The sequence below is a fragment of the Leptinotarsa decemlineata genome, unplaced genomic scaffold, assembly GCF_025532065.1.
Source record: "Leptinotarsa decemlineata unplaced genomic scaffold, Ldec_3_MD MMD2_tig00026328_RagTag_RagTag, whole genome shotgun sequence".
Classification (NCBI taxonomy): domain Eukaryota; kingdom Metazoa; phylum Arthropoda; class Insecta; order Coleoptera; family Chrysomelidae; genus Leptinotarsa; species Leptinotarsa decemlineata.
The window spans coordinates 1,797,890-1,816,076 of NW_027412688.1; the positions used below are offsets into that span (position 1 = coordinate 1,797,890).

The window sequence follows — 18,187 nt, forward strand, 5'->3', positions numbered from 1 at the left end:
TGAAGAAACTGACCGATGAAGATACGGTATTAGCGAAACGCACCTAGAAAAAAACATGTTTGTGAAAATTGTTGAATTATTATCATGGATAGAAGTCTTATGATACAACTGATATTACATTCTGCCGACTATGAACATCCATCCATATATTTGATCCATGCTAGCTATAAAAAATTGAAAGTTAGGACCTCGTTAATCTCCAAATCGAACAATTTTCAAGTCTTGAGGCTCGTCATATTTATTTTATTGCTACCAGAATCTGTCATTATACATTTACACAAATTTAAGGACTCAAAACTGTTTTGTCTGAGAAACCCATGCTTTGGAGTTCTTAGAACAAAGAATAACTATTTTTTAACGTGACCGAACTAACCTGAATAATTATGTTTTCAAATCAGAAGACAAAAGTGACGTTTTGAAACTTTTGGTTAATGTTTACGTTATTAATATTTGATTCAATTAATCAGTTCAGTTCACAATATATTACCCTGATAGTGATGTTCGATTAGTTGGCATTGCTTGGTTGTATAGAAAAAGGTTAGTATTCAGACAAATCAGTACCTAACCTTAAGACAAAAATATTTTTATTACTCAGTACTTATCAAGAACAATGAACAATTATAAATAGCGTTTTGGTTGGATAACAATATTGTAACAAAAAAATGCAAATAATATGGTATGGAAATTTCTTCTGATAAAGGTATCGGGTTGGGGAAAAATTGAAGTTTCATGCAAGTAGGTATGTAATTTATTAAAATAGATTGAATTTTTTGTTTCATCATTTCCAAAATCATTGTTCTACGGCTCTCAACACTGCGAAGAAAGATAATTGTGTACCCTTTTGAACGAGGTATTACTCGACCTCTCTTAAGCCCACCGGTCCAGGGTTTGGAACTAACAAAGATTAGGATACACAAAATCGCTTCACTCCGACAGTAAAATCAACGTGTCTGAGCATTCTTTCATTGAATTTTACTAAAACCTGAAAAGTAAGGTGGACACTTTTCCTTTGCTTCCCCCTGTATGATATTGTATTCAAAGAACACCCAGCCAAGTGATATTCAAATAATTATTTCGTTTCAGCACTCATGGAAATGTATTTCATAAAATAAAAAATGATTATTTGCAGTTCCACCTGTATTCTGTAAGATATTAGGGATGCTCTGGTTGCCAAAAAGGAGATTTATAAGAAGGTGAGCCAAAATAATGTTGTCAAAGGTTCAACGTTATTTTACATTGTATTTAAACAAAGTGAGTTTTTGAGTGTTGAATACATCCATAAATCACACCACAATTTGTGTATGACCTAATTCAACTAAACATAAATTTTCGCATGCCTGATTGAGGTTCTGTTGAATGAAATAAGAAGAAAATTAAAGAAATATGTTGACTTTTGATTTTTTTGTATACTTATTTTACCTATTTTCTTGTATAAATTGTATCATTGTGTCAATGTATGCTTCTATTTTTGTGTTGTGTAACAATAATGTATTAATTGTTTTTATTACTCATTATAAGGATTCCTAATTATAAAGTTTTTCCGGTTTCAACTAAAATTATTGAGAAATCAGCACATTCCAGATTGAATACAGATTTCAAAAAAATGGTGACACAAAATCTACAGTATTAGATGCCATAATCCAATTCCAGCAAGATTTAGATTTGAACCAAAAAGGTGTTCTTTCATTAGACCTAAAGAAAGCATTCGATACTGTAGACTATAAAATTCCTCTGAAAATAATGTATAAAATAGATATCCGAGGTTTAGTTTATAATAGGTTTCCAAATTATTTATCAAATAGGTAGAAATATGTCTATGGCTACATAATTAGTTAAAAAATAATATGTGGGGTACCACTGGGATCAATACTTGGACTCGTTTTTTTCTTATATACCTCAAATCATCTAAAGGAACAATTCGTTCAGGCCAGTCTCAACACCCTACACAGTAGGTTAATGGACTGACACCTATCAGAAAACAACTACTCCCCTGGCTAATACCACGAAGGGCGTTGGATTATATCCGACAGGTGTCAGTGCAGGATTCTTCACAGAAGTTATTCCTGCATATGCTGTTGGCAATACAACTGCCGCAATAGGTTTTCAATTATTGGAACACACTTGCAGACCGGTTTCGGGTTGTTTGGCCACTCGTCAGTGCAAGGTAGTGTATATCATCAACATAAAGTCGATGATTTCCGATAATTGAAAATCGAATTCCGTCAGAGTATCATTCCTCGAACTAAGCTGAAGACTACAACAAACAACAGGTTTGTCGTCGCTCCATCTGCCTGTGAACGAGGTAACCAACTGCATATCCAAATTTGCCCAATTCCTCGTAAAAGGAAAAAAATCTTTCACGTATAGTCAGTGGGCATACTTGAAGACTGGCTATAAATCAAATCATCTAAAGGAACAATTCGTTCAGGCCAGTCTCAACACCCTACACAGTAGGTTAATGGACTGACACCTATCAGAAAACAACTACTCCCCTGGCTAATACCACGAAGGGCGTTGGATTATATCCGACAGGTGTCAGTGCAGGATTCTTCACAGAAGTTATTCCTGCATATGCTGTTGGCAATACAACTGCCGCAATAGGTTTTCAATTATTGGAACACACTTGCAGACCGGTTTCGGGCTGTTTGGCCACTCGTCAGTGCAAGGTAGTGTATATCATCAACATAAAGTCGATGATTTCCGATAATTGAAAATCGAATTCCGTCAGAGTATCATTCCTCGAACTAAGCTGAAGACTACAACAAACAACAGGTTTGTCGTCGCTCCATCTGCCTGTGAACGAGGTAACCTATTATACCTATTTCAATTCTTTGCCTACATTGAATTTAATTTATTTGGTGATTTACAAATATTTGCTAACCACTTTAATTTACAATGGAAATAGTGTACAAGAAATTGAAATTGATGTTTCAAAAGACGTTGATCAGATGTCATTATGGCTTCAATGCCATAAAATTTCACAGAATTCTCAGAAATATTCGTTTATGATTATATCAAGCAGGTCTATATCAATTGTTTTGAGAGATGCAGTCAAATTCCATAATGAAAATATTAAATACCCTCCAAAATTTTTTGGTCTCATACTAGATGAAAATTCATCATGGAGACCACATATTGAAACAATAATAAGGTGAATAGCTCCCATAACTAGAACTTCATTCAAAATAAGAAATTCTGTACCATTAAAATACCTCAAATTGATTTATTTTTTATTAGTATATTCAAAAATTCAATATCTGATAATAGTATGGGGAGTGGCAACAAATTCCTTATTGAAACCAATTAAAAAATGTTGATACAAACTTGAAAGTGTATTTTCAAGTTATCCTTATGTAAATTCAAATTATGTGCCTTCATTCATTTGGTCAAAAATAAGCACAAGCATTCAAATCTGACTTTTGAAATTGATAGTATCAACAGAGTAATTTGATAAGATATTTAGGCAATTTGAAATCAAATATGGGGCAAAATTCGATTCATAATAAAGGTATAAAGTTTAACAATGCTTTGAAAATTTTTATTGAACAAAGATTTCGATTTAATTTGAAAATATTAATTGCTTTAAAACTGTATATATGCGTGCGCACGCATGTGCGCACACGCGGTTTCTGTATATATTTAAAAAACATTCTCGAAACACGTTAAATTTAGTTAGTTAGGGAAGCCACAGATTATGCTGTAGACGACTCCTCCCGATGAAGGCCCCGACACTCTGTCGAATGAGGCCCTCATGTCCCCCGTTAACGGATGAATAACTTTCTCATCCATCCCACCCCAGCCAGGTAGGGGTATCCCGTGAAGGGCGGCACTGATGTCTAAGGACTTCATGCCGTCATCAATCAGTCATGAACCCATTGGTCCCTCTCAAGACCAACAATTAGTCGAAAGGGTAGGGGAGCTGGACTCCAAACCTGGAAGAATTGACGATGACATTCTGACGTCAAATTTAAATTATAATTTGACATCCTTCAACGTAAAAATGCCACCCCTATTCAACCCCCTTCGAATGACAGGTACAACCCCCAATTTTTTAAATGGGAAGTATATGTTTGTGATGTATCGTTTTAAAAGATCTCTTCATTCTATATTCAAAAATGTTATCGTTTTCAAGTTTATTGCAACAATTAAGATGAAATAAATTAAAATCATGTGGTTACCGAAATTCCATAAAGTACATTAAAAAACTAATGCAAAACGTAATGAAATGCAGATAACGAAAAAGAACTATGGATGTTGAAGAAGTAGATGTTCAAAATGTGCACCGCGAACGTCTTGTCAACATCCTAATCTCAAATAAAACTGTCTTCTAACATTATTTAGCATATATCAGGCGTGACCGACCTAAATCATTCAAATCTGAAGGTTTAGATTTGTACACATTGCTCTTTACATATCCACATAAAAATAAATCTAATGATGCAAGATCAGGTGATCGTGCTGGTTATTCAATCCATATCCACCGATTGGGAAATGTATCGAGGTATTACCGGAAATTAACTTGGTAATGTGGTGGTGCTCCATCCTGCTGAAATCATATCGTATTCACTGGAACTTGAGGGTTTCCTGGATCAGGATGTAAATTTGATAAACTGGGAATGACATCATTTTGAGGTAGTGTCAAATAATTATCGCCATCCAAGTTGCCCTCAATAAAAAAGGGACCAATGATAGAGTTTCCTACAATCCATGCCCAACCATTAACCTTTTGAGGGTATTGCGTGAGTTCTGCTCTCATCCAGTGAGGATTTTCCGTTGACCAGTAGCGGCAATTTTGCCGATTAGCATGACCGTTAAGAGACAAAGTTCACTTATCAGAAAACATAACGTCCTCTATTTTGATGATATTGTTAATCAACATGTCAATCATTTGATCACAAAAATAAGTTCTATCAAAATCGTCTTCTATGAGCTCCTGAGTAGGTATCATTTTATAGGAATGCATTTTATTTTCTTTTAATATGTTCACTATCGATGTATGGCTAACATTGAATGCTGTGGATGCCTGTCTACTCGATGTATGTGGGTTTTCCTCAAACTCAAGCATCACATCTAATTTGAGTTCATCACTCATTGCATTGGCAGAAGCTTTTTTTATCTGCCCCACATGACTAAGCTCGCGAAACTGCTTCTCTATTTTGCTCAATGTTCCTTGAGATATGGGCGGTAAATTAGGAAATTTCTCATGGAATATGCGAGCTATTTCCTGTTTGTTCGGGTTCCTCCATAACCAATCATTCGTATAACTGTTATTTCATGCATTTCCGTTATTCTAACCATTTGTCAGACTTGAAGTTAATGAACTTCAAACGCAAATTAAAATACTGACAATACTGACAAATACTGTAACATACAAAACAAGTTGACAAGGCGGATTTTTTTTAAATATGTACCGTAACCGAAATAATAAATTTACTCCATTTGGCTTTTACACACTGTATATTCTTTATATTTTTTTGTTAATTGGATACACCTGTTATTAACACATATACAGTCGCATAGGTTCACCTTGTACATTTCATGTTCCAAAAAAAAACCAAAAACACTCTGCAGGAACAACCTAAATCCTACTTTCTGTCAAGTGAATCACGTTTCACATGTTTTTTCGGAAATGTTTTGATAAAATTGCTTCGTATTTTGGTTTGCGCGATCCTTTTCACAATTTCGTGACAATTTGTAAAAATAAAATTTGTATTTTAGTGTTTAACAACTACACGAACGCAGTATAATGGGTGGGACCATCAAAAATGTAGCTACCAATCTCCTCATAGGCAGTATTTGCCCTTTAGTATTTTTTATTCTCTATTGCATAGACATGTAAGTATATACTTCATAGGATATGATTATAAAACACTATACAACTGCAGAAATGAAATATACATTGAAATTCACTTTAAAATTACCATGAAGCGATGGCAAACCAAACTACAGGGTGTATCTTAAATAATATCAATAATTTCAGATGGTGATGACTTGTCATATTTCATTGAAGAAAGTTCATATGAACGTGTGTCTCAACTCGTTTTGTTTCCGGGGTGTCAAAATCGTATTGAAAATATTGTTCTTCAATTGACAACTCAAAAGTACTTTCGCCGATTTTAATGAAACCAAGCGTGTTATCAGATTGAACAATTGAATAAAAAATCGTGTTTGAAGACAAGCTTTTATACAAATTCACTAAATTGAAAGTATAATTTCAAAATAAGATAAAGAGTGAGAGAAAAGTTTTTCACTTTTTCTGCCTTCAATTTTTCATACTTTGAAACGACACCGTTGTAATATTATTGGAGATAAAAGGGTTATCGTTTTGTTCTATTTTTTCCGCATTCTAATCGGTTGTCGTCGTAGAAATTATACTCGTAATGATAACAGTTTTCAGTTAGTTTTTATGTGTTTTACGCGAATATGATTCGTAATAGGTGCCTCAGAAAATTGCTTTCAACTTCTCCAAAGTATAGAATTATCAGTGAGAATTTCAGAAAGGCCAGTTGTGTGCAAAAAAGTGAGAGGTATTTGTTTCACTTGAAATTGATTCATAATAATAAAAGTAATATTTATTTCATTTGCTGAAAAGTATGAAATTATGCGAAAATATCTTCATAACTAGGAAAACGTCAGTCGTCGTATAACTACAATATCATATATCATACTATGATTACATGTAAATACTCAAAACCTCAAAGTTCATAAATGTTGTAGTTTTTTCTACGAGAAACTTGCTCAGGTTTTATTTAAATATATAAAGATTTGGTGCACTTTTCATTGAAATTATTTCATGTATTATATTTGGAGTTTTCATATTTTGGTATCAATTATACGTCTTTCAATGAATAATGAATGTAGAGAAATCGTGTAAAAATACTAACAAAGCAGCTTATATTGCGTTTTGCCAATATTCGTCAGAATATACTGAACAGAAGACTCATTCTCAAATTTTAATGAGTAACAGAAATTTGTAATAGGGGAGCGGGGATTTCGGGATTTACTAAAGCGTGGCAGATTAATATACAGGGGGATACCTAGACTAGCCGCCTGTGAGGGATAAAGGATCAGATTAGTAAAAAAATTGATCATCAGAAATTCTCGAGCACGTCAGATTAAGGTAGGGTGAGTTATTTATCTGCTAAAAAGTGTACATTCCAGTAAACTGATAATTTGAGAGTGACGTAAAGAAAGGGGAGGGCAGCAAAGTTGTAAAAAAATAACGTCATTTCGACATTCTCGAGCGTAGCTAATTTTTTATATTGTGAAGGAAATAATTCAAGGATAACGAAAAATATATAATCTGACGATTTCCGCAAGCCGAAATAACAAAAATTCGTCGATAAAGTTTAATGCATGCAGCTGTGTGATACCTATATTTCCCTCTTCGAGTTTCTATTCCTCTTTCACTTTTTCTCTATCTTTTACTCTCTCTCTCCGCTATTTCCTGAGCTTTTCAATTAATTAAGTTCAATGAATTGAAAAAAATTTAAAAAAATATTATTTTTGTCAGATCAAGCGAATCCCTCTAGATAATCGTCAGATTATGAGACAGCACGTCTAAAACATAAAGATGAACCATATATATCCTAATCTGACGCGCATGAGTATTTCAAAATAGCGATTTTTTTTTGCACATCATAATAATAGCCGCGAGTTTCTAGTCAGATCGAAGTCGTCAGGTTATTGAAGAGAGCTTTTCTTTTGTTGCACTTAACACCCCCTTAGAAAATCTGACGCGTTCGATTAAATTTGTTTTCTTTTCACTTTTAACCCTTACGGACAACCACCCACATCATGCAAACGATCAGATTAACATACCAACATTATTAAAAATACGTAGGACATTGTTGCTATCAATATCTGACGCGCTCGAGTATGTCCATGCAACAGTATTTTTTTACTTTTTTAAAAATCTATAGCCGCTTCCCCCACCGATGAAAAGATTTATATTATATAACATTTTTTCTTTTTATCATCTGAACTTTGCAACCTAATATGTCTCAATGACGCTCGAGTAAATCCCATTTTGCATCGTGGGCTCTCCTGCTATTGCATTTCAAGTACAGTGTTTACGAAGTCAATTCGAATGGTATAAAAATTAAATAGTTACCGAACGTCGGTAGTATAATTATAGCACGCTGCCCATGCCATACAAAAAACTGTCGACGTTCGGTATCATTTAAGGTGGACCACCTATAAAGGTTATCTAATACAAAAAACATTGCCACATTTTCCAATAGATGGCTACTTAAGTCAGATAGTTCAACAAATGAGGGATTTGTTTTATTGTGTTTGGCTTTTAAATAGATATACAATGTTTTTTCTACTTTTCATCAACTGAGTTTTTAATTAGTATGGCATTAATATTATGTTTAATATAGATTCTGTACTAGTTTGAAATAAATACATTTTCTAGTTATAGGCAGATGTTCATGAACAATCAATTAATAATACATTTTTTTGTTTCAGAGTAACATGCACAACGTTCAAGCTTTTAATTGTGATATTCATTGTGATATTCGTGATATTCCCGTTGATTTTTAGATACTCCTACAAGTTGCAAAGCCATGTTGTATTTTTAAATTTTGGTGAGTCTTAAGAAGGTTTCACAATGACAATAATGTTTGTCTCCTTCTATTCTTTTCTGCTTACTTGAATATTTGCCCTGTATACACAACTTCATTGGCAAGCAGTCAATGAATATTGAAAATCGGTAATTTTTTCTTGAATTTCGAATATATCTGTACGAGGTCGGTTCAAAAAATAAGGTGAATGTTCAAATTTCGCGGACTCTATACATTCGATTAGCGATTGTTTAATTTTTTATGTTGGTACACTCGTCTCAAAAATATTTTCACAGTTTCCGCTGTATAGCCTGTTTGGAAGTGTTTTGCATGTTCTGCGATTTTCTGGTATCGACAAATAATGGACCAAAGAATTTGCATAAAATTTTTTATGAAAAATGGAATTGAGTTACTGACGATTTCGGCATATTTGTTGGCTAATGCCAGGCATTTTTTAAATGTTGGGCATGCAGCGTGTGGCTGCGAAGTTCGTTTCAAAATTGATGAATTTTGATAAAAACACCCGATACATGAGCATCGTTCAGGAATTGTATAATAACGTCAACGGCGATCCAGATGTGCTTAAAGTGGTAACAACATGGGTACTAGGTGAATCAAATATAAACGAGACTTTTTTTTAGTAATTTATTTTTATCCTAAACGCAAAAAAGAATATAGTTTATTTTTCTACATAATCTCCTGATTTGGAAACACATTTTTCCCAGCGCATAGGCAGCTTTCCAATTCCTTCCACGTAGAAAGATGCAGGTCGTGTCTGCAGCCAATTGCGCACGTAGGCTTCAACCTCAGCATCACCTTCGAATCTTTGGCCTCCCAAAGCTTTCTTGAGAGGGCCAAACACAAGAAAGTCACAGGGTTACACGTCTGGACTTTAACGAGGGTGTTCTAATGTTTCCCACCCCAGTTGCTCCAATTTTTCCCTAGTCAAGGCTGCTGTATGGAGGCGAGTATTGTAATGGAGAAGAACCACTTCCTTGATCGATAGGTCTCGTCTTTTGCGGCGATATGCAAGTCGGACTTTACTCATTACGTCGCAGTAGTAGGCCGCATTAATTGTCCTGCGCTCGGGCAAAAAATCGAGATACAGCAATCCACGCTGGTAAAAAAAACGGTAGCCAACACCTTACCAGCCAACAAACGTGACTTGACTTTCACTGGTCTAGGTTCTCCTTGTTTTCTCCACTTCATACTCGCTTCTTTAGACTCGGGTGTAGCGAAGTAAGTGCTCCCATAACTTATCCCGACCTCACTTGCAATTTCAGAAGTAGTACGACGTCTATCATCTACAATAAGCCCTCGAACACTGCTGATGTTGTTCGCTGTAATCCTAGCGCGAGGTCTGTGGTCATGACTCATTTTCAACACAATCACGACCTCCCACGAACTGTTTATGCCATGCAAACACTTTGGCTCGCGACAGTGTCTCTTCCCCGAACTGGGCAATCAGTCTCTTCAAGATTTCGGTCAGTTTTACGCCTTCTGCGGCGAGAAACTTGATTACAACGCGTTGCGCAATTGGCGAATGTACCTCTTGCTCCGACATCGTCACGATGGACACTGAGAGGGTGGAGGAGGCGAGCCCACGTGCTTCCCCTACTCCTGACAAACCAATCCAACAACAAACATAGCGGGAACGCTCTCCCTCCACTATTATGCCTGAAGGTCGAAAAGTCTCGTTTATATTTAATTCACCCACGTATATGGTTGTGACATTGAAACCAAAGGTCAATCGTCCAAATGAAAGGGCCCAGGAAAGGTTTTGCTCACTGTTTTCTTGGAATACCATGACGTAGTGCATCAAGATTCATACCACATTGTCGTGGCTAATAAGGAGTAGTATCTTGAAGTTATGTCCGCTAGCGAGTATTGTGGAAAAACAACTCAAAGCTTTTGGATAATGCACCTGCTCACTCGTCATTGCTTGTTCGTAATTTTTTGGCCAAAAACATCACTGTAATCGTGCCTCAGCCACCGTATTCACCAGATTTGGCTCCTTGCGACTTTTTCAGTTTTCATGATTGAAGAGACCAATGAAAGGACGGCGTTTTGCGACGATTGATGAGACAAAAACAGAATCGCCAAGGTAGCTGAAGGACATACCAAAAAGTGTATATCAGAACTTCTTCTAGGATTGAGAAAACGCTGTTTATATCTGAGGGGGACTACTGGGAAGGAAACAAAATAGAACTTCACTAGTTCGGACTTCCATTGTCTAATATATAAAATGATTTGAAATTCCTGAAACAACTGAAGAAGAATTGAAAATGAATAGCTGAAAATAAAAATTATATTGAGCAAAAATAACCTGAAATGAAATAATAGTGAAATTAAATACAATTAGAAATAGAACGATTAAACAAAAATTAAAAAAATAAAAATGAAAATAAAAAAGTTAAGAGATTGCAAGCACGTTAGTTCACGACGTTTCGATTGTTAGTATCTACAATCGTCTTCGGGTGATGACTGGACTGATTCCTCCGAAAGATGGCTATTTATGGGTCGTTCGAGTACTTTCACTTATCCCCGCTTTCCATTTTTTCTGCTTCACTGGTTCAGCGGGAGTTGGCCATTTTTCGCTTGCTGATGGGTTTCCATATTTTGCGTATCTCTACGATAGCTTGGATGAATACGTTGTTGGACAACATGTATGCGGTTTCCTTGAATTTTCTCCTAAACCAATGTTCCTCTCTGTGCAATATCCCAGCTTGGGACCACTCGATGTGTTGATGGGTCCAAACATGGTCTGCTAGTCCTGATTTGCTGGTTTCCCCTCGCTGTGTGTGTTTCTTGTGCTCGGCAATGCGAACATTCAATGACCTCTTAGTTTCACCAATATAGGATTTTCCGCACTCACAGGGTATCCGGTAAATTCTTGGAATTGCATTTACCGGATAATCCTCTAATGTAGGGAAGTGCAAGCACTGGTTGTGACGGCTTCTCTTCCTTGCGGGGCTTCTGCTGTCTTCTAGCCAAAGTCTTTTCTACCATCGCTTTGGAGTAGCGATTCCGTTGAAGATCATTTTTGATGATGTCTAGTTACTTTTCGAGACCTTCCTTCGTATTACAGAGCCCGAAAGCACGGTCTAATAGCTTCTGCCTGTTCCACCAACAATTTGGAGTAGTCATTCCGTTGAAGGTCATTTTTGATGATGCCTTTTTCCTTTTTGAGACCTTTCTTTGTATTACAGAGCCCAATGTCACGGTCAAGTAGAGTCTTGATGATTCCTCTTTCAGTCGATTGATGGAGGTTGGATTCGTGATTCAGATAATGTCCCGTATGAGTGGGTTTTCGGTATAAGATGTTTCCCACTTAGTGTCGGTCCTCTTCACCGAAACGTCTAAGAATGGCAATTCGTTGTGGATTTCCTTCTCCATTGTGAAATTGATGGAAGGTTTCATGCTGTTGATGTGTTTCAGGAAGGCGTCTAGTTCAGTATTCCCATGGTTCCATATTATGAAGGTGTCGTAAACATATCTCAACCAGACTCGAGGTTTCTTGTGGACTTCTTCAACAGCCAGAGTTTCAGACCACTCCATATATATGTTGGCTATGACTCGTAAAAGTGGCGATCCCATTTGCATTCCCTCATCTTGTGTAAAGAATTCGTCCTTCAGTTGGAAATAACAGTTTCGTACACAGCATCCTAGTAATTCCATAATTACTTCAATAAGTCTTCCCGTCTTCGATAGCTTTCCCTGTATGATTTGGAGTGCTTCTTCGACCGGAACGTTAGTGTAAAGGCTTTCCACGTCGAAGCTAATTAGTTGATCTTCCTGTGTGACTTCAATTGACCCTAGTAGTTCGACAAAATGCCTTGAATTCTTCACAAAAGACGATGTTTTTCCTTGTAACGGTTCTATTATGGGAAGTAAAAATCTAAACAAGTTTTGAGTAGCCGAATATCTGGAGCTGATCGGTCTAAGCGGAACGTCCTTCTTGTGGATTTTGAGTATTCCATACAAGTGAGGGGGCTTACTGTGGTGCGGTGTTAGCGATGAGCTTTCCTTGTCCAAAAAATAGACTTTGTATATATTAGACAATGGAAGTCTAGTGAAATTCATCATGAAACATTGTCATTGACCTTCAAACAAACGTTAAAATAGAAATTGATGAGTGAATAAATCTTTTTCAACCAGCTCAGTGTCGTGATACAGTTCCTCCAAGATTGTCGACTGTTTTATTTAATCTGATTTTTATGTTTTGTTTTATTATTTAACCAAATGTATCACAGACCCCGTGTCAATGGCCATTAGATGCCGAGACACGGCATCTAATGGCATATTAATTAATAAAAAAAATTTTTTTTGAGAAAAATTAAAATTCTCTTCGTTTTTTGAACATACCTCGTATATTGATTACTTCACTAGTTATCTCATTTTTTCAGTTCGTGTTCCGTCCAACGCAGACTATAAACATCCAAGTGCATATGGCTTGGATGGCGCAAGAAATTTTTATCTTTCGACAAATGACAACGTGACGCTTGGCGTTTGGCAGATTTTACCCGAAAATTTGGTTGGTACGAGCGACAAAACTGATGAATATTTCGAGAAAATACTGGGCAATTGCCAGGACGTCATCATTTATCATCACGGAAATGCCGGTACCAGACTGACCGATCATAGAGTGCAGCTTTACAAAGTTCTGCGGAAGCATTTTCATGTAATTGCTTTTGATTATAGAAGTAAGTGGGTGAATAAAAAAGTAAAACTGGATCCTCTGGCATACAATGAGTTCGAAACAAGCACTTATTATCAGAAATTTCATGCTTGAATACAGTTTTTTTTAACCTCTTAAAGCAGAGGTTCTCAAACTTATTTTGTCTACCGCCCACTTTGAGAATTTATTATTTTTTAGCGCCCCCCAATTTTTTTAAATTTACTACATCTTAAGAATCACAGTCGCAGTCATTATTTTTATAATTAAATTATGTGTGTCATGTGAGAATAAGACTTTCTGATGAGGGTAATGTAAATCACTATTCGAAGATTCATGAAAATTCTCTTCGAATTTATGTTGCCCATTCAAGTCATCTACTATATTTGTCGATTATCCGTTTTAAAAAATGAACGTAAAAGTAGCCTCAAAACTTTTTGCTCTCTTCAACAAATGTCAGGTAAGCCTAAAAACAGGATAGTGGAAAGTGAAAGGTCGGGGATATATGAAATAATCTTCGAGGACTGTGACAAAAAATATATTGGACAGACAAATCGAGCCATCAAAACTCCTTTCAAAGAACACGCATCACATATGTAGGGATGCTCTTGAAATAGCAAATTGTAGCATGAGAACTTTGAACAGTGACAAAGGTCGCATTTCAAACAGTTAATTTTTTACTTTTCCATAAAATTTGCGGGAAATTTCACCAGAAAATTTCCCACGAATTTCTACCTGAAACCATTGATGAGTGTCGGAGAGTGAAAGTGTACCCTGTTTTATTTCTGAATAGCACTAAAACAAGATTCATCAGCTTTCACAATTATCAAAACAAAAAATGCTCTCAACTCAACATGTGTATTCAGGGCATACACTGGTGTACATGCTTAAGAAACTATGTAGGTACTGTCCTAGATGGGCATCACCTTATTTTTGTTTATTATGAACAAATAGAGACAGACAGACTTACGATATGGAATAATTTCCTAGGGCTGGTCCTCTTATGCTTATGAAGTATTATTGGTACAAAAAAGAATCACCAGAACAATTGCAAAAGTATCTAGTACCCATTCGTGTGTGGCTTTCTTAAAAAAATCCAGGCTAATAACTCTACTAAGTTTCTTTATCTTTGAACTTTGCGTTTATGTTTATTCAAATGAACTTGTTAGAAACAAACACCAAATAAATACTCGTCAGAAGAATTATATGCTCGAAAACAAGTGTATTTTTTCTGTGGATTACTTTTTGTTTGAAACTGACAGATGAAAATGATTTATATTCATTAACTTCTCAATGTATTTCAATTTGGTAAAATGATTTCAGTGTATCCGACGAATCCCATACAATGTATGCTGTCAATTAGATTTTAAAATATTATTATTATATAAATAGAGACCAGGTCGAGATAGGTCGTTAATCAACGATAAAAACAGCAATGGTCCAAGATTGGAACTCTGTGGCACCTCTTATGTGGTTAAATAGTTTATCGATTCATGGCCATCAATTTCAACATACTGAAAACTATTGAATAGATAAGATCTAAAAAGCTCATTCAGATTAGCAGTAAAGCCAGATAGATTGGGTTTATGAATCAAAATTTCCGAATCAGTCTGATCAAATGCCTTCTGTGAGTCAAAATAAATGAGATCAACTTGTTATCTCTTATCGAGTGCATCTGCCAAGAACTGTGACATACAAGTCAGATTGGTTATACACGATTTTTATATCTTGGAAGCCGTGTTGATTTTTTGATATGACATTTTCCTACCACACCGTACAAAATGATTCCCAAAAGTTTGAAAAACTTACACAGAATCGATATTGTTCGATATATTTCTAGGTTATGGAGATTCATCAAATGTAGAACCTTCTGAAGATAATTTGGTGAGAGACAGCGTGAACATCTACGAATGGGTGTCCCATAGAACTACTGGCCGTTTGTTTATATGGGGTCATTCTTTGGGAACTAGCATCGCAATTCAGTCGATGGCGAATCTACAAAGAAAAGGATCAGTTCCCGCCGGTGTGATATTAGAAGCTCCCTTCAATAACATGAAGGAAGAGATTAGTAAATTTCCTTTAGCTAAAGTAGGTATATCACATGAAAATATCGTTATTGATATTTATACTACATGGGCTGAACAGTCTCGGGCCCAACACACAGATGGCGCCGGTATCATTGCATTCACCGCTTTTTCAGTTAGAACTAACCTTCAAAATGAAGCTGTTGAAACTTCATGATATTCTACTCATAACTTCGTGAGTTTTTGTGCTAAGAGTGGCACTACTTTTATTATATTCAAAACGATGGAGCTCACTGTTGACCAAAAACAATAACGTCTTGATGATTCTGAGCAGTGTTTGGTGATGTTCAAACATAACAAACCGGAATTTTTGCGTCGATGTGTGACAATGGATGAAACATGGATCCATCATTTGACTCCTAAATCAAAACGATCGAGCAACTGGAGAGCAACTGGTGATCCTCGTCCAAAGCACACGAAAGCACAACAATCGGCTGGAAAGGTTTTGGACTATCTGGAGAAGGGAAATACCATCAACAGTAAATATTATATAGCGTTTGAAGGTCGACAGCATATGGCAAAGACAAAAGTTTTGTTTCATCAAGAAAACGCACCGTATCTCAAGTCAGACAAAACATGAATTGGACGAATTACTCCCACATCCACCATATTCGCCAGATTTAGCTCCCATCGACTACTGGCTGCAGATCTCCAAAAAATGCTCACCGGTAAGAAATTTTGCTCGAAGGAAGAGGTCATTGCTGAAACTGAGACCTATTCTGAGGCAAAAGATAAATCGTTCTACAAAAGTGGTATTGAAGTGTTAGAGCGGCGCTGAAATGATTGTGTGGCTCTTGATGGAGATCACGTTGATGAATAAAGTTAATTTTGAACAAAAAAAAACGGGCTTTTTAGGGCCCGGGACTTTTTAGCCCATGTTTTACATAAGCCTTATTTTTCAACATGCCTGATTCCTGAAAATTTGCAGATTTTCCGGAATTTACCGTGGTTTTCCTACACTGTTATTCAGCCGATGCAGGAGAATGGATTCACCTTCAAAACTGACCAGTTCATTTGTGAAGTAGACGCTCCCATTCTTATTTTACATGCTGAAGATGACCATGTAGTTCCATTTTCACTAGGTTATAAGGTATGCATTTTGCTATTCTGACCCGTTCCAAAAATAAAAGAGGGGGGGCATTAAAGAAATGCACTGTATGAATGTTTGGAGATTAATTTTCGAAATATTTATTCTCTTATAGGTATGTATCTCTCCTCGATACAGTCTCTAGACTTACTTTGATTTCTGGCAAAGAACTGTTGCAGAAACGACTATTTTCATCTCATTTCACTATTTTTCAGCTCTATGAGGCGGCCAGACGATGCAGAACAGCAACTCAGGGGAAAATAGAGTTCCACCCGTTTGACAAAAAATATGGATATGACCATAAATTCATTTATAGAGCCCCCGAACTACCCGAGATTATAATGTAAATATGTCGATGAAGTTTATATTTTGATCATTTATATTTCAGTTTCTGTGGCGAATGAAAACATTTTTTGTTTCAGGAAATTTGTTGACTCTGTCATTCCAGATACACAACAACATAATTATCGTGGTTGAAATGCTGGGAATCACATCTGTATACAATGTTCAACTAGCGATGAAGTAGGTTTTTTATTAGTCAATTGTTCAAACTTTATTTTTGTAATAAAATGAATTTTAAGTCTTACTGAGAGTTTATGTCAATAGGAATTATTGCAATTGGAAGATCACTTGACATTTATAACACGCTTTTTATTAGCTTCACTTTTATATTTGTTTGTAACTGACTCCTTTGGACTCGATTTTGACTAACTTTAAAAGACAGATGTATTTTAAACTTTATACATTTATCAAGAATCGGTGACAATAAAATGATTTCATAAGTTCATCTCATTATACCGATCAGTATAGCCATGATTAAATAATTTCCTTACACAGTCTCTATGTAAGAGCAAGTGAGACAACCACGCTCTCTGCGCATGCCTGCATATTTAATATTAAATAGCAATCAATGGGCTTGAAATAGCAATCCAAACTAAAAAATGAAAAATAAATAATATTTTAACAAAACTAAAGAAATGCCCTTCAATAGCAACACAAACTAAAAAATGATTCAAAAGTAATTTAAGATTGTGTTCAACATCTATAATAAATCCTATGACTTGATGTAACCAATGACTTTCAATAAGTCTGAAATCAGAATAAACCTATTCACAAAAAATTAGATTTGTTGTTGAAAAGTGTGGGGTGCTAGATATCCTCTGTTATAAATACTTTGTTAGGAAACTGTTCGACAGATTGGAGCCATAATAAAAAAAATAACCTAAAGCAACCAAGCTTCTTTACAACAAAATTGATTTTTTCGTAAATACATTTATTCTGATTTTAGACTTATTAAAAGTCATTAGTTATAGTCTATCCATTCCCAATTGGAACGGCAATAAAAATAAGAGCTCTACGAGGGGAGTCTATAATCACTGCCCGGCAAATGGGAAATGTATATACTACCAGTGCTTTTATGTTTACAGCGTCCCTGGTACAGTTATTAACATTTCATGCCTGTGGCCCCTAGTCGCCCAGATAGTTAGTAAACGTGCTATCAAATCTAGTTGAGGAATAAAGGCTCGGCTAGCTGGACTGGCTGAATACTAATTTATGTCCGTTTCACAATATTCCTTTATCAGTGCCGTGTGTTCGTGGGGTTAGGTGAGGTAGTGAGTGGTTTTTGCAAACCGATTTTTGAAAACTTTTTCTAGAGATCAATTACCCTAACACCAAACTGATATTTTTGTCAACAATAGATTAAAAAGCGGGCAAATTAATTTGCAGGTAGTGGTTCCACTAGTTAATTACCGAAAAATCAATTAGTATAATC

The 18,187-nt window shown here is 35.8% G+C and overlaps 1 protein-coding gene across 8 annotated transcripts; it reads left to right on the plus strand.

The window, feature by feature from the left end:
• Window positions 1-378: 378 nt before the first annotated feature.
• On the plus strand, window positions 379-16,999 carry LOC111511337 (lysophosphatidylserine lipase ABHD12). Of its 8 annotated transcripts, none has more exons than XM_074182500.1 (9): window positions 388-537; window positions 596-739; window positions 1,084-1,193; window positions 8,473-8,591; window positions 12,974-13,270; window positions 15,083-15,330; window positions 16,255-16,416; window positions 16,629-16,756; window positions 16,836-16,999. In XM_074182500.1, the coding sequence occupies exons 3-9, from the start codon at window positions 1,159-1,161 to the stop codon at window positions 16,888-16,890; spliced, it is 1,044 nt and encodes a 347-aa protein (XP_074038601.1). In that variant the 5' UTR covers window positions 388-537; window positions 596-739; window positions 1,084-1,158; the 3' UTR covers window positions 16,891-16,999. The 8 variants fall into 8 exon arrangements, with proteins under 8 accessions (XP_074038599.1, XP_074038600.1, XP_074038601.1 ...); XM_074182496.1 differs by having other exon boundaries at window positions 1,130-1,193; XM_074182493.1 differs by lacking the exon at window positions 596-739 and adding an exon at window positions 5,719-5,835 and having other exon boundaries at window positions 391-537; window positions 1,130-1,193.
• Window positions 17,000-18,187: the final 1,188 nt, after the last annotated feature.